Genomic DNA, 19,655 nt, shown 5'->3' on the forward strand with positions numbered 1-19,655 from the left:
GACTCCCAGCTCTTGCGGTGACCTCCGGCAGGGCCGAGTGGCGTGACTCAACACCGAAGCGTTACCTGGTCCCCGTCTGCGTCTCACCCCAAGCACGTCCCGCTGGGACCGGCGCCTTGAGGTTGAGGTTTGAGTGCAAGGTCCTGCACGGCTGGGAGCCCCTCGGCCGCCCGCCTGCGCCTCGGCATCCTGCCTGACCCCCGCGGAGGTTTTCCCAGGGAAAGGGCCGATCCTGCGGCAAGGAGCGCGGCATCTCCCCAGCCGCGGTGCGAGGTTTTTAGCGGGGGAAGACACCTATGCGCTTGTTAGTTATTGCAACAACCTGAAATGATGATTTTTTGTACTCATCCTTTTTTTTTAGTAGATGCCCCCAGGACCGGTCAGAATGTGTTTCAAATGAAATGGAAATAGCGTTCTCCTCTTGTACTTCAGTTTTAATTACAAATGGATCTACGCTCGGTAAAAACAATCACGCTTCTGCTTGTAACTTAGGATAGTGAGCTACATCGCAAGCTAAACCCTGTTTTGCTGTGGCCATGGTACAGCGGCCAAGACTACATACATGATTGCGAATACTTTTGCAAAAAGTCTTTTTTCATTTGTCAACTGTTTTGTTGGGTTTTTTTTTAAATACAATTTTTTTAAAAGTATTTGGAGCAAAGAGCCCAAAGCTGTATTATACCTCAAAAAAAATGCTGCAACGCCCATGTGAGTAGCTGAAAGCACCCAGCACCAAGTGCCTTTTACACTCGGGCCCTCTGGCAGGGACCTGAAAGACAAAAGCAATACTTCCATTTTTTGTAGTTTTTAAGTAGTGAGATAGTGCTGTTGCCGCTCATCATAAAATAATCAAATGGGTAAAAAAAATAAATCCACAGTAAATCCAAATGGTTCAAATGGTTACAGCAAAACACAAATGTTGTTTTATGCTTTTAAAATAGCGTAGTGTACTGATTACCTCTGATTAAACTTAGTTTGGTTTTTTTTTTTATATAGTGTATTTATTAAAGACATGAGACTGGAATTTGTACCTCAACTGATGCATCTCATGATTTAATATATTCTGAACTTGATACTCTGCTACAAAATACTCACTTTTAGTACAAATAAATATTTATATGCATAACTAATTCTTTGTAATTTTTTTGGGGGAAAATTAAACCCACGTGGTTCATCTGGGGCTGCGACTGGTCTGTAGTGGCAGGAGCCCCCCCGGCCACGTTCCAGCCTCGGGTCAGGCGACGGCTGGACCAGCAGCGAGGCCGACCGTGGAGCCCCTTTCTTCTTTGGCCACCTCATCTAATTTCCCTTTTTGCTGTCTGGACTGTGTCGAGTCGAACAAGTGACATTTAAGAAGCGTAATAACCGCCCTGTCTTCTGCTGCCCTTCTGGGGCTCCCAGCACCCCCCTCATCCAGAGCACCCCGGGCTTCACCCTCGGCTGCCCGGTGGCTGCATCCCCGGCTCCCCAAGCAAGCCCCTGGCCCAAACCAAGGCAAAAAGAGAAAAAAAAAAAAAAAAAAAAATCAACCCCAAGCACTATTTACAGAATTCAAACAGGGACACACTGGTGAAGGTTACAGAAAACAGATCAACAGAAACACACAGCAAGCAAACACAGCATTTATTTACCTGTTACTTAAGACTACTCCGAAGGTTTCCGTTTGTGCTGCCGTATCGGACTGGCAAGATGAGCGGCTTCACAGCCCGGGGACAACTGAGGTGAGGTCTGTACTGTACCCACAGAGTCTACCAGTGACCGCTATGGCTGAACAGGTCCTAAACAAATGATTTACCTGCTGGGAATGTCTCTGCCTCTTCCTGCTGGAGGATTTAACCTTTAAACCCCCAAGACAGACCCGTTTCACATGAAACTCTGCGTTACAACTCGGAGTTCAGTACTGGAGGTTAGACCACGCCTGTGGAAAGGATGCTGGGTTTGAGCAACTGGCGCTAGAGCCGCAGGAGAGGGGTTAGGCTCAGCCTCCGCTCTAAGGAGAGGCAGGATCAAATGGTGAGGAGCATGGACTAAACCGCTGGAGCCGTGGAATTAAAGCGGCCACGTTCCTGCGTGATAAACCATGCCGCCTCCCCAGCTTTTCTAGCCAGCCACCAGAAGGGTCCATGCTTCGACAAGGACCCCCAAAGCAGCAGCAGGAGTAGGAGAGTACAGAAAGTCCCTGGAAAAGCGGCAGTTACGCTCCAGCTGCAGTAACCGTCCTCGGGGCCGTCAGAAATAACCCCTTGCACTTCTTCAAATCAGTCCCTTGAGCCTGCAGCGCCGCATTACAGGCACAAGGTAAAGGCAAGAGCCAGGCAGCAAGCGAATAGCCAGGTTTTTGGAGAAAAAAATGCAAAAACGATCAGAGCTCAGCCGGTGACCAGAAGATGCCCTTGGCCTGTACAAACACTCGAGGGTTTGGTCCTATTCCCGTGCGCTCCGTTGACATTTAAACTCCCTCGAGGACAGACTTCACGCTCTGTTAAAACCCAAGACGATGGCATTCTTCAGCTGCCGGCACTGGATCCTGACCAGGTAGGAAGCACCTTGAAAAGAGGAGGCGCAGGACGAGCCGCGTCATTGCACCGGCCTGGCATTTCTCAGGTGTAACCACCACTGAGAGAGGCTGGGAGAATTTCAGTCAGAGCAGGCACTGAAAAACAACCGAAGGGCTGGAGAGCCTCACCTGGCCCGTGGCCAATTCAAACCTTCCGAGAAACCACCTGCCAGTAAGCAGCACTAGTTCCACGTTTCATTTTAAGGCTACTCCCTGAACTCGGGCTCTCCCAGAGTTCGCATTGGCGTACATCCCCGTCGCTAACGTGACAGGCGGGATTACGCATTCCCTGTCCCAGCCTTTTTAGATTTCCCTAGCCCGGTATTTCTCATGCACCTGATCTCCCTACGTCCATGTCTTAGAGCAAGACGCATTTACCACAGACTTCTTCCCCCATATCAAAAAAGCAAAGTAATTGCTAAATTGTTTTTAAAAAGCCCACATTCGGTACCCAAGGAGATTAAATTGGGTCAAACTAAGACCTGCCGCACCTGGCGCGTGACATAACCAGTGTGCCAGACAAAAGGACAGCAGTGAGAAAGCCGTGCTTAATGGAAGTTGTCACCAGCACCCGATACCGTACAACAGCTGGCTCCAGCTGTCTTTATTTTACTTTGCAGTGCATTTCGTTTTACATCGTACATCGTTATCCCGCTTTCAATGCTCACCTTCCCTCCGTTGCTAGCAGAGCTGTGACGCAGTGTACCACCCCGGGGGTTTGAACAATCCCGGTTACAGATTTGTGTTGAATCAGTGCACAATTCAGAATATTATAAGACGGAAAAATCGAGTTATTGAAAACCTACTGACAATAACTTTACCAAAACACTTTTGCCACTTACATTTTTAACCCTTTGCCTTCATCGCTACATAACGTTACATGAATCTACTAAAACTGTTACCAGCAAGTACAGCAGAACATCGCTAAATCACATTTATAAACCTAAACCCCATGCCCTTCTCTTCCACGCTGCAGATCAGAGCATGTGACAGAGCAAAACATCACAAAACGCCCCCCGCGCCTCAGAGCTGTGCGTATGACACTTCATGGTACGATGGCACAGTGCAGCAGTGGGTCTTTCCAGAGGAGATTAAAATAGCAGCAAGCCCTCGTTACAACGCACAATAGATCAGAAAAAGCCACCATTTCAGAGAGCTTATAGTACGTGGGGCTTTATGAAAGACCGGTTAAGATTCTGCTCTAATTACTCACATCAAGGGAAAAAGAAAACCAGCATTCATTTAAAAAGCAGAATTCATACAAAACAAAAAGTATTCAAACATTTTTACAGTAGTTTACTATCTTTACTAAATGGCACCAGGTTTCAAGTGGTCATGTGAAAGGAAAAAATCAGTAACATTTCAAATTTCGCCTGAAAGTTCTTCTAGAAGCAGAATTTCTATCTTTGTATTTGCTGCTGAAAGGAAGAAGTAAATGTGAACTGAGTATCGACGAATCTTTCATCTATACATCTTCTGGTTTGGTTTGATTCAGTAAGTAGAAAAGATTTTCCATACTCAAGTTATCTACAGATTATGTCTATATATAAAAAAAAATAAATGTGTGGATATATACATTTAATACATACACACACACTCGTACATATATACACAAACTGGTAACGAATTGTCTCCCCTCCGCACCGGTGAGCCGCCGACCCCACGCACCACGTCAGAACCTGCTTTAAGGCTCCACAGTGTTTCGATTACGGGACAAGACACAGGCAGTTTGCTCTTGGTCTGGGCTGTAATTGTTCCACTTCATGATCTATTGTTACACTTCTAGTTGTGCATGACAAAAGTTCAATAACTTAGAATTTGTTGTATAAAAACAATTCCAGAAACAGAACTCCTTTAATTCAAGGAACATCCCCGGCTCCCACCCCCTGACATTGTTTTTGCTAACTGATTACAGAAGCCAAACTAAATCACATCAGAAACCGCAAACACACTCCTTTGTCTTAATCTAAACTAACGTGCATCAAAACGTTCTGCAGTGTGGCATCCTTGGATCTTCTCATCTTCTCAATTGCCCTGTGGAGATCCTGCTGCTGCACAGGCCGAATTTCATCTTCGTCATGGCTTTAAAAGGAGAGAAAGAAGGGGAAAAAAAAAAAAAAAAAAGGCAAGAGAATGATTCGGGTGCCGTGTAACAGCTATGCAAACAATGAGAAGTCATCATTGAAAACAGCAGCTCTGACACGGATCCAGCATGACACTGGAAGCGTAGTCACCTGCAAGTACGGGAGATAATCAGAGGAACATCACAGCGAGGGGAGTTATGTGCATGCAAGAGCGTTACCAGCATTTAAACCTGGTAATACAATGCAGTAATATCACTCCTTGGTTCATGCCACCTCAAGCTTGACACCTTGGAACAAACAGTCTTATTTTAATAGTCAAAATGAATAAGGTTAACTTACTACTTGGGTTTTTTTTTTGTTGTTGTTGTATAGTGGCCATTTGTCAAGAAAAAGAGAACCTCCTGCTTTCTACGAATCAGAGCAAGGTTTTTTATACCTCTGTAAGTTTCCAACTCAAATCAGAAAATACAAACTAATCATCGGACAGCGTGTAGCACCAGGAGCACTCTCAGTTGCTGCTCCGCTATCGTAACAGACAGAATAAAGACACATACGTCTCTTCTTCACAGGCAGAATTGACATATTCCCTGACGCAGAGGAGTGCCGCATCCCGGCACATTTCTTTCAGATCACTGCCTGAGAAGCCGTCAGTCTCTTTGGCAACTTCTAGGAGATCTACACGCCTGTCCACCTGTCAAAAAACAAGAGGTCAGAGCATGAAAACTCTGAAGTCATTTACTTTGTTCATCAAGGACAAGGAACAGTCACCTCCAAGTATTTCTACCTGCCCTCTTTCAGTCTTAACTCCTTTTGAGGACTAAAAGAACATTATTTTATTAACTTACACTTTGAACCCTTCAAGTAGTTCATTTCATTACATGAATCTGATGCCTTATCTCATAAAACTCTGTAGCTGATTAAAAAAAAAAAAAAACAGGCAACCGAAAGCGAACCATCATATTGGTATATTCTGTTACTGACAAAACTCCTGTGCGGATTTGGAAGCCTACTGGATGGCAAGAACTGGATCACAGAAATAATGACCCCTTTTCCCAAACGCCCACACAACTTTCATGCAACGGCATTGGGGTTTTTTTTGGTAAAGGGCTTGATCAGACCCTAAGCGCATTTTTTTATCTGCAGACAATGAACACTACCCAACAGGTCTCCTTTCACAGCCACAGCCCTTTTCTTACGTTATTTGAAAGAGCGCATTGTTGTCTTCATAAACATGTCTTTTGACCAGCAAGGCTGAAAAAAGTTCCCGTCACATTTACTGTTTGTTGTTGTCACCTTTCAGTGCAGGATAAGAACTTCCAGAGCAGTTGATCACTACCTCAGCACCTCAGTTGTCTGCTGAGTTACTGAACAACTGCTCCTACTTTGTACAACCACAAAACGGGGAATTTGGAGGCAAACTAAAGTGTCTAACTCCATGCACTGGATCAGGTTGAACCCTCTTCAGCCAAGACCTCCTCTTTATTCAGTCCGTTTACAGAGTCTCCGATAACAGCCCCTTCCAGCATGTTTTCCAACACATCAGTATTTCCTTTTCAAAAAGATAAAGCCAAACTAGTCTAACAAAAGGTTGAAATTCTGGGATGACTTCTAAGAGGGAAACTATTCTGTGGTGGTGAAGGCAAAGCCCCAGGTGTAATCTTTGCTGCTTCCAGCTCCCCCTTCAACCCACGCGCTCTCCAGGATAACCCAAGAACGCGCCAACATCCACTGAGCACCCTTCCAATTCCGCGCCGTTCCTCCTGCTTTTCTTGAAGGACAAGGGTTATAGTGATACTGTCCTGTTGGCTCCCATCTTGAGCTTGTACTTGAACCCCAGCTCCCTGACCTACAGCTCAGCACGCAGAGCCCTGGTTTGGGTCTGGAGTGAGCCATCTGGCTCCCCGGGCATGGAAATAAAGGCAAAAGCGGCGGCTGGCTTACACCAAAGTGCCTCCCACAGACATTATAGCCTGGCTGTCTTAAAGCGCTTTGCTTTAAAGCGGGATCCTGCACACAAATACTGAAGCCAGTGACGGTCCGCTGTGGCTCTGCAATGTATTTGCTCACCATGGGGCTGAAGGCCATCAAGAATTGAACGGAGCAGCTCAGCTGGCTAAGAATAAATAGAAAATGGGTGTGTTGCGTACAGGTGTTAACGAGGATTTCCCTTGGAGTGAGAAAGACGAATCAAGATATCAAGACAGGCAAGGAAAATGGAGGGCATGACTACATCTGTCATGTGAAGGGCTGCCAGGAAGTTTGTCATCCTGGCTGAAAGCAAGCTGGGCTTCAGAGATCCAATTCTTCCTCCTATGGGATAACCAATACAGGCTGATTTCCCCCCCCGGCCCTGAAAAATGTTCTTTCTGTGGCTGTGATTCACTGCCAGATGTTTGATATACCTTGCATTCTTTCAGGTCCATATTCAGGAGCTGATTTAGGTTTTTGCTGAAGGCCTTAAGGCCAAGGTGCTGCAACTGCCAGGCCCAGCTGCTGAGGCAAAGGAGCCACAGAGTCACTTGCGTGCAAGGGCTGGGTGGCTGTAGATATTCAGGGAGCCTGTATAAGGTCTATTATTTGCCATCCCTCCCTAACAGCTCTTGAAGAGGAATTTGGGTCTGAGATCCCGGCTTGCAAAAGACATTTTACGTTGTTTTGAGATTTTCTGCAAATAGGTCAGCTCTTCCTCGACAACTCCTTTCGCAGCAGTTCCGTTTTCACACCTATGTCTAGTATTTTGCAAAAAAGCCAAACTGTATTCTAATCCTCTACAAGCAATTCAAAATGACCACTTGCAAAGCAACCTCCCCAATATCTCAGCCATTTGCAATGATGAGCTGTGATTTTTAGGCCGCTTAAAAAACGTAAATTAGTTTTACGATAGACCTCAAACAAGAGACACTTTGCAACATTAGTTTCAAGAGAGTTAGTGCTGCAGACTAAATTTGGCAGGAACCTCTGATAATATAGGCGCCATCCCCTGCCCACAGACAATACCAGATGTGGTCCCACCTACCCCTTCCCCTCATCTTGGGATGCAGATGATGACACAAACACCATACAATATTAGTAAAAACGTCCATAGTAGTTTTCCTCTAAAGGAAATATGAACTACGGATCAAAGTGCAAAAAGCAGCACTGTCAAAAAATGTCATTCTACCTTTCTTGATTTGAGCCAAGAGACTGTAGAGAGTTAAAAAAACCCAAGAAATCAGTGTATCTTCTCCCTGCTTCACAATGTCTTGAGATTTCTTTCACTAATCAAAGTGATTTCAAAACATGATTCACCTCCACCATCTTTAGAGAGATAAGTACATTATCTGGTTATATAACAAGAAAATGAAGACAGAGAAATTAAGTAATTTTCCTCGGAGACGATGATTCACCACAAAATCCAAGACTGCTGCTCTGACCGAGGCTCATGCTTAAACCAGTAGGCACATCCACTGTTTCCCTTTAACGTCACAACCTACAAAAGACTCCCAAGTTACAATCAGAAATACCCTGGCAGGTAATCTGTACCTTGCTCCAAGACAGTCAGTTATAAAAGATGTTTTCTACAACTCTAGAGCTTGCACTCATGACAACAGTAATTCAGCAAATTAACCATTAAAAGAAGTCTACTTACATTTTCATTTTTCAAAATCAGCTTCAAGATAGCTTCTCTTTGTTTCAGAGCCTTAAACAAAAGAGATTAAAGTTATTAGAGTACAAAAATAAACATACGTAACATCTATCTCAATTTTGCACTGCGTGGGCTTTCAGTCACATACACATTTACACTAACTACAGGGAAAAGGAGAAAGGCACTGACAGTTAGTCTTACTTTGCCCTAAGTGCAAGCAGCTGTCTCCAAAGATTTCCCATCATCTTTAACGGTGGCCAGACTCTCTAGATCTAGGGGATGCTTTCAGTACTTGGCTAAATCAGATGAAGAGGATAAACTGTTCTGCTTAAAGAAAAATAATAATAGATTTAAATCTACAGATGATGCTCAGGAAATTTTAAGCAATATAAATCACATACTGCAATGAGGTTACTGAAAGAAACAGCTAAGTCCTGAGCGTTTCCTTACTAGCAAGGTAAAACACAGGCACCAAAGAAACTGGGTTTTGTGTCTCCCAAAACCAAACTTGTCCTAGATTCACTTTCATTGTTAAAAAGGGAAAAAACTACCCGATAGATACTCTGGCAGCTGAACCGTTGATACTCTCTCTCAAAAAATACTTCCATTTCCCTCTGCCTTGCAGAGGTATTTCTTATGAGTAATTTCAGGCATTTTCATCTCAAACTGAGTTATAAAATCTGCAAGGCTTTAGCTACTCTACAGTGATACTACCTGTGCACACTTTCAATCCACAGCACACAAATTATCTTGGCCCTCAATAAAAGAGCTGTGACCGATCTTGGTTGTATCACAAAGTCCCGTAGAAAAGAAAAAGAGACAAGCAGTAAGTTCGTAATACGGCTGTAGTGGGGTAAGGAAAATTATGTGCCTGTGCCCTAAGTGACACCTCCTGTTGCAATTCTGACCCCAGGAGAGGGAGCCAGCCCTTGTAATATCCTGAGGCACTGTTACCTGCGGATAATTCATCCTTCTAACGACAGTTCTAAAGACACGATAAAGTACTCAAATACACATCCCTGCCCCTTACTAATTCAAGGAAAATGTGAAGATGAGTAAGGTGTATGAAACCCTATAAGCAGGCATCGCAGAAAAGCGGTTACTAGGTTATAAATGCTTTGTTTTGTAAAGTATCCACCCACAAGGAGTGAAAGCCAGTTCAAACAAAATGGGTCTGGGAACACAACTGCTCTCTTGCACAATCAGTAAGAGTTTTACTCGTCCAGTTTTGTCTCTAAGTTTCTACAAAAAACGAATAATGAAGGGTATTTCTGTAGCCAGAAGGGAATACTGACAACCATGACTGAACTCTTTATAATATTGATATAAAAATGCCTTGTGATACTGCGAAGTGTTCGAAGGCAACTAAAATACCTTGAAAAGGATGGCAGTAACAAAATTTATAGTAAGGGTAACCTTGTGACGGCTGGTCTAACTGATAAAGACCTTAATTACTGCCTGTCTGGCATAAATCATACACAGAATAAAACCAGTTTTCTAGATTGCTTGCTGTGCCTGACTGTGGAAAGGTTTGAGCAGCATGTAGGTAGGCTTTGATGTGCAGATTTCATTCCCTCTTCTCTCCTTGAAAACTAACTACTGTGTATCCAGAAGGTATAAATGGTATTCAATATGAACCTGCTTCTTGACACTTTCCAACTTGACTGCCACTCTCAGCCATCCGTAGGCAAGTGTGTGCAATCATTTTGGTGCTTTTTGTGGTTGTTTTCAAGTTAAAACTAAGCTCTTTCCAGAGTGCCACTCCATTCTTACAGATGAAGAAAATGGAAGCTCTCAGAGCACATGGTGTTGTTTCAGATAAAAGACCCAAGGAATCAAGATTTCTGTCCGAAACTTCACCTTAAAAAGACAAGTTATATACGTGCTTCTAAAAAAACTAAAACCAGATCAAAATAATACAGTATTTCTTTGAAAAAGAAGAGACGTGCGTTTCCTGGCTGATAAGGCACCTGCCTGTAGTTCAGCCACTAGGCACACTGTTCAGGCAAACCTGGCATGACTTACAGGTTGGTTGATGTGAAACCGGGTCGGCATTCTTCTCATGATGGCAGAGTCAAGATCTTGAGGACGGTTGGTGGCTCCCATCACTATTACCTGTATACATCAACAGAAAAAACGAGTCAGCCTGAAACCAGCTTTTGAAAACATCGCGGTATTGGAGTTTCAAAACCAGACATGTGGCTCCTCCACACTTTATCAAGAACATCGACATTTAAAGATGTTACATAAGGTTTCTTGGTACTGATTTCAGCAACTGGATTTAAACAAGTAGCTTAAGAGAGCATTGGTACCCCAGAGTACCATCTGGGTGGAGATTTTTACGTTAGTCTGAAGCCTTCTGAGCCCAATTTGAATGTTCAAACTCTAAGCAGTAACCCAAAGCGTCTGATTATAAGTCTTGGCGATGTCTCTCTAGTTCCTAGTGGTCTGGAAGGAACTGGAAAGGAGATGTTTTGATAAGGTATTAAAAAATGTGGCATTTTTGCGCTGTGTTGAAAAAAGAAAGGGAATCAGTTCACCAGGACGACCAAACTGGCAGCTTTTGCATGCATTAAAATATTGTTTCTTTTTTTTAAGCATAAAAAAAAGGCATTAAAAGTCACTAAGAACCTATATGCACTGGTATACTCTAACAGCAGCGCGTTAGATGTGCACAAGCCAAGTTCAATACAAGGAGAGTATTTACCTCATTTGACTGCGTTCCAGTTATTAGTTTAAGAACAAATTTACTTCCCATTCACATCAGCCCTGTTCTTTCATTTGTTATTGTAAGTTATGTACATTGTAAATAACCCAGTCACGAAAGTGACAAATGTCAGGGAAATTAATCTCCTATCAATACACTTTCCTGACATGCTTCTGGTCTTTTGTTTGAGGTCACTGTTCCGCAGCCAGCCCTGGCAGCTCCAGCAGCCCCTGGCCAGGCTGGGTTGCGTGTCCCGGAGCAGAGTCACCATGCCACCTAGAGGTTTAATTATCTGGTGGTAAATTGCTATGCACAGAAAAAGCCAAAAGGTGCATTTTTCACCAGGCCTCTGGCAGTCTTCACCTTCTAGAAAGCGTTATGCGTGCAAGCACTTGGGGCTTGCCTGCGTGCCAAACACAAGGTAATGTTTGGTTGAGCGGCCTCTTGCAAAGAGGGACTTTTGACAAGGGCCTGGAGTGATAGGACAAGAGTCAATGGTGTTAAACTGGAAGAGGGAAGATTTAGATGAGAGATTAGGAAGAAATTCTTCCCAGTGAGGGTGGTGAGGCAGTGGCAGAGGTTGCCCAGAGAAGCTGTGGCTGCCCCATCCCTGGAAGTGTTCAAGGCCAGGTTGGATGGGGCTGTGAGCAACCTGGTGTGGTGGGAGGTGTCCCTGCCCATGGCAGGGGGGTTGGAACCAGATGGTCTGTAAGGTCCCTTCCAACCCAACCATTCCATGCTCACTGTACCCATGCTGTGATTCTCTGGGGTCTGCACTGAGGCCCAACACTGGTCCCGAAGTGTTGCTCCCTCTACGCTACCAGAGTTGAGGAGCCTTCCCAAAACTGGCTTTGTCCCTAGGTTCTGCAAGTGTGAAAATGTGGCAGTATGGGGTTTCCAGACTTGAACCATCCCTGCAAGCATCACAACTCTGTTTTCCAGGCACTGTGCCCCAAGTTCCCACCAGACTCAAGACTATATCCTTGGCAGGTTTAGCCCAAAGCTGAGCATGCTTTACAGGTGCAATCAACACAGGAACAAATAACATTCATCACACCTACTTACGATTTCCTCCTAAGCATTTGGAATTTTTGTTACTGTAACAAAAGCCAAATTTAATCCCTACTCAAAGGAAATTTCCTTGGCAAGAATCAGACAAGCAACCCAAAGCTCCCAAGTCAACATTTGTAATTAACAAAGGAGCCCAGCGAGCTGGCTGTCAAAAACTGAGACAATGCAAATGTCAAAACCATCGCCTAAAGAACACTTCCTGAATTGCAATGACATCTCGGGGAGGAGCCTGAAATACGGTACTGAAACAAAACAATCCTGCTGAAAAACTCCCCAGAAACTTGAATCAACCCCTGCAGTGTCTCCAGCCAATTGTCTGCATTGCATTTTACTTCGGTGGCTCCCTACCCTGCAGAGGCATACGAGTGAAGGACAAGAGTGACTTGTTCAGGCTCTGTATACTGAACTCAAGAGTCGGGTAAGACGACATATTGTCTTACTGTGGGGGATGAACAATTTGACTTGCTCCAAGAAGCTGTCAGTATATTGGGAAAAAAGACAATACATTCAAACACTGGAAGAAATATGTGCTTGCAAGACCATGTTAGCTTCCAGTTATGCGTTCATATCATTGGCCTCATTAATGGTAAGCAAACACTCTGCTTTAAAGCTCCTCAATATATATATGTTCATTGTGTTCTACTCAGTTTTTTAAAAATCCACTGAAAAAACCCCAATCTTTAGCACAAGCTTGAGAGGGAAGGAAAAGCAGATTTTACAAAGAAAGAACTAACAGAGGTCAGAGCATCGGAACTTCACAGAAAAACACAGATTAAAAAGGCTGAAAATTTTAAAATTGGAGAATAAACATCCTTTTAAAGGCCTTAAAAAGATTGCTCCAGGTGACAGTTCAGAAACATACCAAGCAGGCTTTCACCTATGCTATATTCAAGTAATTTATTTCATAAATGTTTTTTGTTTGTTCGCTTTTGCAGCACCAGCAGCTTTTGTATTTTCTTTTTTTCTCCAAAATACAATACTTCTGTTGAGATTACGGGAGGGGGATGGAAGCGTACAGGAAAAACAGGGTGGAAGCACAGCTCCATTTAACAGAATTTGTCTTCTGATAACATCAACTTCTCCACCCTTTCAGATTAACTCGAGAGTCTAGTGCTTGCCTAATGCTAGTCTAATGCTTTTCTGGAAACAAACCAACCAACCTGCAACTGGGATGAATACTCAGATCTTTCAATATCTTTCCTGAAATCAAAGATTCACTTCACCTGAAGAAAATATTGTTGACAAAATATTTTTCAAATCAGTTTAAAAACTCTCAATTTTGACAGCTCAAACTATACAGCTATATTATTGAGACTTGAGACACTTCTGAAAATAATACCTCTCAATCAAAACGAAAATACCTACAAAACCAGTCTTCTCCAGAAGAAAAATCATCTATTAATGTAACTCATCTCATTCCCATAATATATTGGTAATCACTGACAGGTAAAGAAAGTCTTTTGGCAATTATTACTATATACAATCTGCTACTCTTCCCAAAAGGCTCAATGCGCAATAACCAAGAGGGAAGAATCACATTACTTTTCCTGTCATCCTTTGTACTTACTTGGCAGTTATAATCGGTGTCCAGTCCGTCCCACAGACTCATGAACTGAGCTTTCATCATAGCTGTAGCTTCATGGTCAGAACTCGATCGACTTCGTAAGAAGGAATCTGTATTGAAGGATTCAGTAAAGCAGTTTACTTTCAATCCTGCCACAGAAACGATGCTGTTTGATTTCCCACGTGCAGACTCGTGCTATTCTCTATCTTACAAATACTATTTGTCAACAAATGAGAAATATTTCCTACGATGAAGAACAGGAAAGTAGGATCTCACTGTATTTTTAAGCACATCCTTTAAACACATTACACAAGTATGTACCTATCACACGACTGTCCCAAATCTTGCGCTCAAAATTTTCCACTTTCCTGAATTCATGGAAAGTGTTAACTTGCACCTTAATTTCTCATGCAGAGATGGAAGCATTCAGAGCCTGGCAAGCTAGAAGACACCAAAGCACAGGAGAACAGCAAGCTGCAGGACAGACGTAAAGTAGGCTATATACCTTGTTATGCAGAGCTCTAATAACTCTGCTAGTGGTTGCTTAAAGAATTTCCAACAGCTAGAAAAACACCACATTTTTCACACCTATACAAAAAACAGCTTTAAGAACATAGGCCCTTCATAAACCTAAACTGTGGAAGGGGTAAAAGCTTCGTCAGGCTCTTTTTCTGCAAACTGTACAACTCTAAGAAGTTCTAGTGTTAGGAGACAACGAGCAATTTTAACTGAACTGCTCAAGTTTTCAGGGATTTAAACACTAACGTGACGAGTCCAAACGCATTGCTGAACAACTGGCACCTTAGCGGTCTTTCTAGCTGAACTTCCCCTCCTACTTCTTCAGCCTTATTAAACGATTATTCCTGAGCTCTCCCAAACTTGTATTTTATTTTCCGTTATGTGTCCTCACAGCAGAAGCACTGAAGTGTATTTGGTGATGGGTTTCCTGAATAAGTAGTTTCCTCGACAGAAGAAAAGCTTTCCTCATGAACCACCTTAGCCCAACCAAAAATAAGTAGCAACTTCTTCTACTTGTAATTTCCTCCACTAACACGAGGAAGAAATACACTGTTTTTCCTAATTTGCCACTATTACTTTACAATACTATTTATATTACTAAACCTTGTTCCATTATCACTCTTTTTAAGGAAAAGATGACAGTAGATCAATACACAAATCAACTTGAACCTACAGTTTAATGTCTGCTATAGTTACTCACAAAAAAAAAGATCAATTTTTACCTATTTCGTCAATAAAAATGATGGATGGTTGGAGCTTTATAGCAAGGGAGAAGACAGCAGCAGCCAGTTTTTGAGACTCTCCATACCATTTGTCCGTCAGTGTCGAAGGCTGGAGATTAATAAATCGACAACCTGCTTCTTTTGCTGTAGCTTTGGCGATCAGCGTTTTGCCACAACCAGGAGGGCCATAGAGAAGTACTCCTGAAAATGTAACGGTGTTAATGCTCTCTATTCACTACAGAAAACATGCACTGGTACAACAGACCTGATAATGCCCAGGCTTGTATTTTATCCAAGTTTTAAAAGATAAAAAAAAAAGTTACACAGTTTTCCATCAAATCAAATACAGAGTTATTTAAGGTATCTTTATTACAAAATTAAAGCTAAGGATATCTAAAAATAGGTACGGTGAAATTGAAGGGAGACTTTTGTCTGAAAGATGACTGTTTTATTACTGTGACTATAAAGGTTACGTAAAACTAAACCCCTATTTATTTCCTGTAAGCATCTGACAGGCCCTGTTTATAGCCAGTTTCAGCCTTGCTAATAAAACTTAGCATGGGGTGGGGGAAGGAGCCCAAGAACATTTTAAACCCATTACCCACAATTAAATACGACATCTCATATTATTTTTAAACTTGTCATAGTGAAATAATTCACAGTAGTGTTTTTCTAACATAGTTGCAAAGAAAACAATTTAAAGAAAAAAAAAATTAAGTCAAACAAGCCTGAAACACAGAGGATTACTAGGTGGTGTTTTTTTCTTCTGTTTATGTGACTGACAACCACAAACATAATTACTCTGAAGCAATGACTTCCTATTAACACACAGTGCAAGCCACTAATAAAACTGGGGAGCCTGCCCTATAGGGAAAGTCTGCTTTAAAAAGATAAATAAAAAATAATTTTTTCCTTCAGCTTATTAGATCATGAAATTGAAGTAATTTTCCAGACAGCTTCAATTTGTGACTTAAACAGAAAGTAGCCTGGAAAAACTAAACCAGTTACAAAAGCTCTTCTTTTTCCATCACGTAGGACACAAAACTGAGACGGTCACAACAGATACATTAATTATTAATTAATAATTTTCAGAGACTTTTCAGAAGACTATTGTTTAGTGCTCTGAGCCCTGGACTAACTTTGGCATTTTGTCCAACATTTTAGGTTCAAATTCTGCTTGTTTGCAGTAACATATAGCACATATGGCTGCAAGCATTCCAGCACAGAGAGTCCAACTTCTGTTTTACTGTTGGAAAGATAATTTATCACCTGCCGGTTTCCTTACTGCCTCAATACTGTGCAACTCAACTCCAGAGAAAATCAAGGGATCTCCAGAATAAAAATGGGATCTCTGTCTCTTTGAATGACTGGAATTTCTAGGACTAGAACTGAGAGACATCTGCAATATTAGCTCACACTGACGTCTTATGTTTTTGACAAACGTTTATATGACATCGTAGAAATGTTAACCAAGTGTACAAAGCTGTACGGCAGAGTTATAGCTCACCTCTGTCAAAGGCCAAGACTGGATATAAGGAGAAAAAAATAATCAACAATTTAGGCAGTTAAAAACGCAGGCTACACAGATTAGTGCACCAAAATGTAACATCAGTAACTGAAAAGCAACTATTGCTCCATTATTAAGACACAAATTACTCACTAGATCTTGATTTCATGGCAAGAGAAGAGGAAAAACCTGAGGGTTTTCCCTGGCGTGAGTCCTAATGGTTGCACTTTGGACTGTTAACCCACTTCCTCTTTCCTTTCTGGATAACTGTAACTTCCCCCCCCCCCCCCCCAACCCCCTTTTTTTAATACCAACATATAAATCGGTAACATTTCCTTCCTACCTTTTGGTGGCTGTAAGAGCCTGGAATTCTCAAACAAGTATTTCTTCTTGATGGGCAAAATGACAGTGTCTTTCAAATCTGTAATAACATCATCTAAGCCTGCAATATCACCCCAGGTTACCTAATATGGAAAAACAGCATTAGAAATGGTCATCATAGTCCCTGTCAAAAAGAAATATCCACAAGCTTAAAAATAGTGCAAGGCTTCAAAAATAAAAAAGACAAATGATCAAAAAACCTCTGCTCTCAATGATGCAATTTTAGTTTTAAATTACAGAAATATTTCCTATGTATTTCCATAGATACATATATGACAAGTAACGTAAACCAAAGTCAAAATCAAGATCTTCCACGTCTGAAGTGCTTTCATTGGAGTAACACGGAAAACAGTTTCTTACATGCATGCTAAGTGGGTCTACGAGATGCGCGGCAATACTCATTTCGTATTCAGTAAGCTTGACATTTTTCACTCCAATTTGCTTCATCAGTTTTTCAGCCTGGGGGAAATAAAACGCCAAGAAAAATGGAACGCTTGATTAAAAAACTAGTTTTTAAAGAACTGCTATTTGGAGTCTGGAAAGCTTCTCTATAAGTCACATCTGAAAAGAGGTTAAGTCTTTCTGAAGCAGAAGGTTCTGCTATTTCCTAATGACTTGCTGTCACTTGAGTGAAACTTAGTCATATGTCTCAGTTCCCATCAGTGTCACACCAGCCCTCCCACCCCCAAATCCACAAGTCACACATTATGACCTGAAAAACAACAAAAGGAACATTGAAACACAGGGTTTGCTGTTCAGAACAGGTTTGCACACACAGAGGTAACCTCAGTACAGAATCACTTCCATCACCTCTACAGGAGCTTCCGAAGCTGACACGGGTACGTTACACGTAAAAAAGGCCCATTAGTCCTTACCAACTTTGTACAGGATTCAGGTGAAAAGCCTGCAACTTGTTATTAAATAGAACTCTAGAGTTCTTTCACATGCTTAATTATCTTCATTCACAACCCTGCAAATAATACACACACACTTTAATGGGAGATACAATTGTGTTACTATAATAAGCATGCCTGGCCCCCAAACCTCCACAGCACTGTATCAAGGAGAGATGAATATATTTTTGAGGCAAAAAAACCCCAAAGATAGTTCACAGAAGCCAGTCGATTTTTTTCTATGTATTCATGTTTTCTTTTTTCCCAATTTAAAAGGGAAAGTCATTTGTTGTGTCAACAAGCTTTCACAATTCAGTTTCTCTTTATACTCAAACTTGCGGTTAAGTCTGACACGCTTTTGGGATATTGCAACCTCTTATATAACAGCTGACACTAGCACAGATTGTGAAAACTGATTTTTTAAAGTGAGGCCAATTTTTCAACCAAAGATTTCATTAAAAAAGAAAAACCACCCAAAACAGAATTAGGTTGCTCCAAACTGCTGTTTGAATCTGTGAAATCTGTGTCAGCCAGAGGAAAAAAAAAAAATTTAAATGTTGCAACATTTCCTTCAGTACTTTCCAAAGGAAACATTTAACTTGTGGTTCTGAAATGCACCTAAATCTTTTCCCAGAGCATTAACCCTCATGAATCATTCTAGTTCAACACAAGGAATGAGGCTTTTCACTTTCTTTCTCCCCTTTCCAGAGTATTTTGACTGCTACTGGGGGCGAGGGGAGAACAGAGGGAGAGGGACAAAGTGCAAGCTATTCTTAAAAACGCATTTGGACAGCAGTGTTCCTCTTTGTCATGACTAACTACAGTCCCTGCCTCTGCCATTAAGTTGCCAAAAAGCAGCAGAGGATTAAGTTATTTCTGCTCAAGGTTTTAAAAAGGCAAAAGACTGATGAGAGCATTATTTAACGTGACTGCTGCTTAGCAAAGTTGTCAGAAGCAGAAATGGCACCGGGACCACACACTCGCAGATAATTAGAGACAACACTGCGCTCCAGTTCAACAGTTTTTCCACCGCTTCAGGCTAGAAATTTTAACTTGTTATAAAATGTAAGCACTGAAAACACTAACAGCCTAGATCCTGAGATTTATTAAAAAATTATTCTAGGGTTTTTGACTATTCCACGTGCTTTTGTCAATTATTTCGTTGGTTATTGCAAGACCAGTTTTCAGGTAGCATATTTCTCTACGAACGGTAGTGAACAAGACAGCATTTCACAGAAATATTTACAAATAAAATCCTACCTGTTTCTGAGCTTCTACTTTTTGCTTTCTGGTCGGATCAATGGCATCAACCATCCATTTAATGGTAAAATATGTTACAGCACCAAATATGGTTAAACGAAAAATTAATCCGACCACTTCATTCCGGCTCAGGGGACGTGAAAATGCTTCGGCATGGACCATTTTGCCTCTCAACACTAAATGTAAAAAAGTGCCGGGAGGGACAGAAAGAAAGAAAATTAAAGCTGAGAAAACATCTGCCTTATATTTAAACACCATTTTATAAAAAATATTTCCCATGCACACAGTGGGCATAAAGCTTACCATGAAGTTATAATGAAGTATCTCAACAATAGCACAACCCTAACATATAAAACTCTGTAAGATTAAGATGTGCAGCGCTGAGGGTAACAATGGTTTCATTTCCACTTTCAGTAAGCAGAGAAGAAGCGGCAGCAACGATTTGAGGCCTTACTTGATGACTGACTACATGCAAAAAGGCGCCCTGATTTCACTCTTCCCTCAAGAAATCTGCATTCCTTTCGGCTACACAATATCCTAATAAAGATTACTCTATTTCAGTGCCAAGCTTACATTCCCATTAAAACTGACATTTCATGACTGTTATTGACCCAAGAACGCTAAGTCATGGAGACAAAGGTTATTATTATTTAAACAGGGAGTTCTTTTCCCGAAGAGGGAGTTTAAAGGAAAGGCACCCAATTGCCACATTAAGGAGTGATCAGTGACTTGTATTTGAACAAAATGAGGTTAAGAGCTGGAGCC

General features: G+C 41.9%; 1 protein-coding gene across 1 annotated transcript; it reads right to left on the minus strand.

The window, feature by feature from the left end:
* Positions 1–4,207: 4,207 nt before the first annotated feature.
* On the minus strand, positions 4,208–19,166 carry ATAD1 (ATPase family, AAA domain containing 1). The gene is made up of 9 exons (XM_009706564.1): positions 18,891–19,166; positions 17,098–17,196; positions 16,700–16,820; positions 14,850–15,050; positions 13,612–13,718; positions 10,292–10,381; positions 8,270–8,320; positions 5,196–5,332; positions 4,208–4,639 (listed from the first exon to the last, which is right to left on the minus strand). Exons 1-9 carry the CDS (start codon positions 19,146–19,148, stop codon positions 4,519–4,521), a joined length of 1,185 nt encoding a protein of 394 aa, XP_009704866.1. The 5' UTR covers positions 19,149–19,166; the 3' UTR covers positions 4,208–4,518.
* Between the last annotated feature and the right edge of the window lie 489 nt (positions 19,167–19,655).

Source organism: Cariama cristata, unplaced genomic scaffold (genome assembly GCF_000690535.1).
Source record: "Cariama cristata isolate BGI_N322 unplaced genomic scaffold, ASM69053v1 scaffold12948, whole genome shotgun sequence".
In the NCBI taxonomy this organism is placed as follows: Eukaryota; Metazoa; Chordata; class Aves; order Cariamiformes; family Cariamidae; genus Cariama; species Cariama cristata.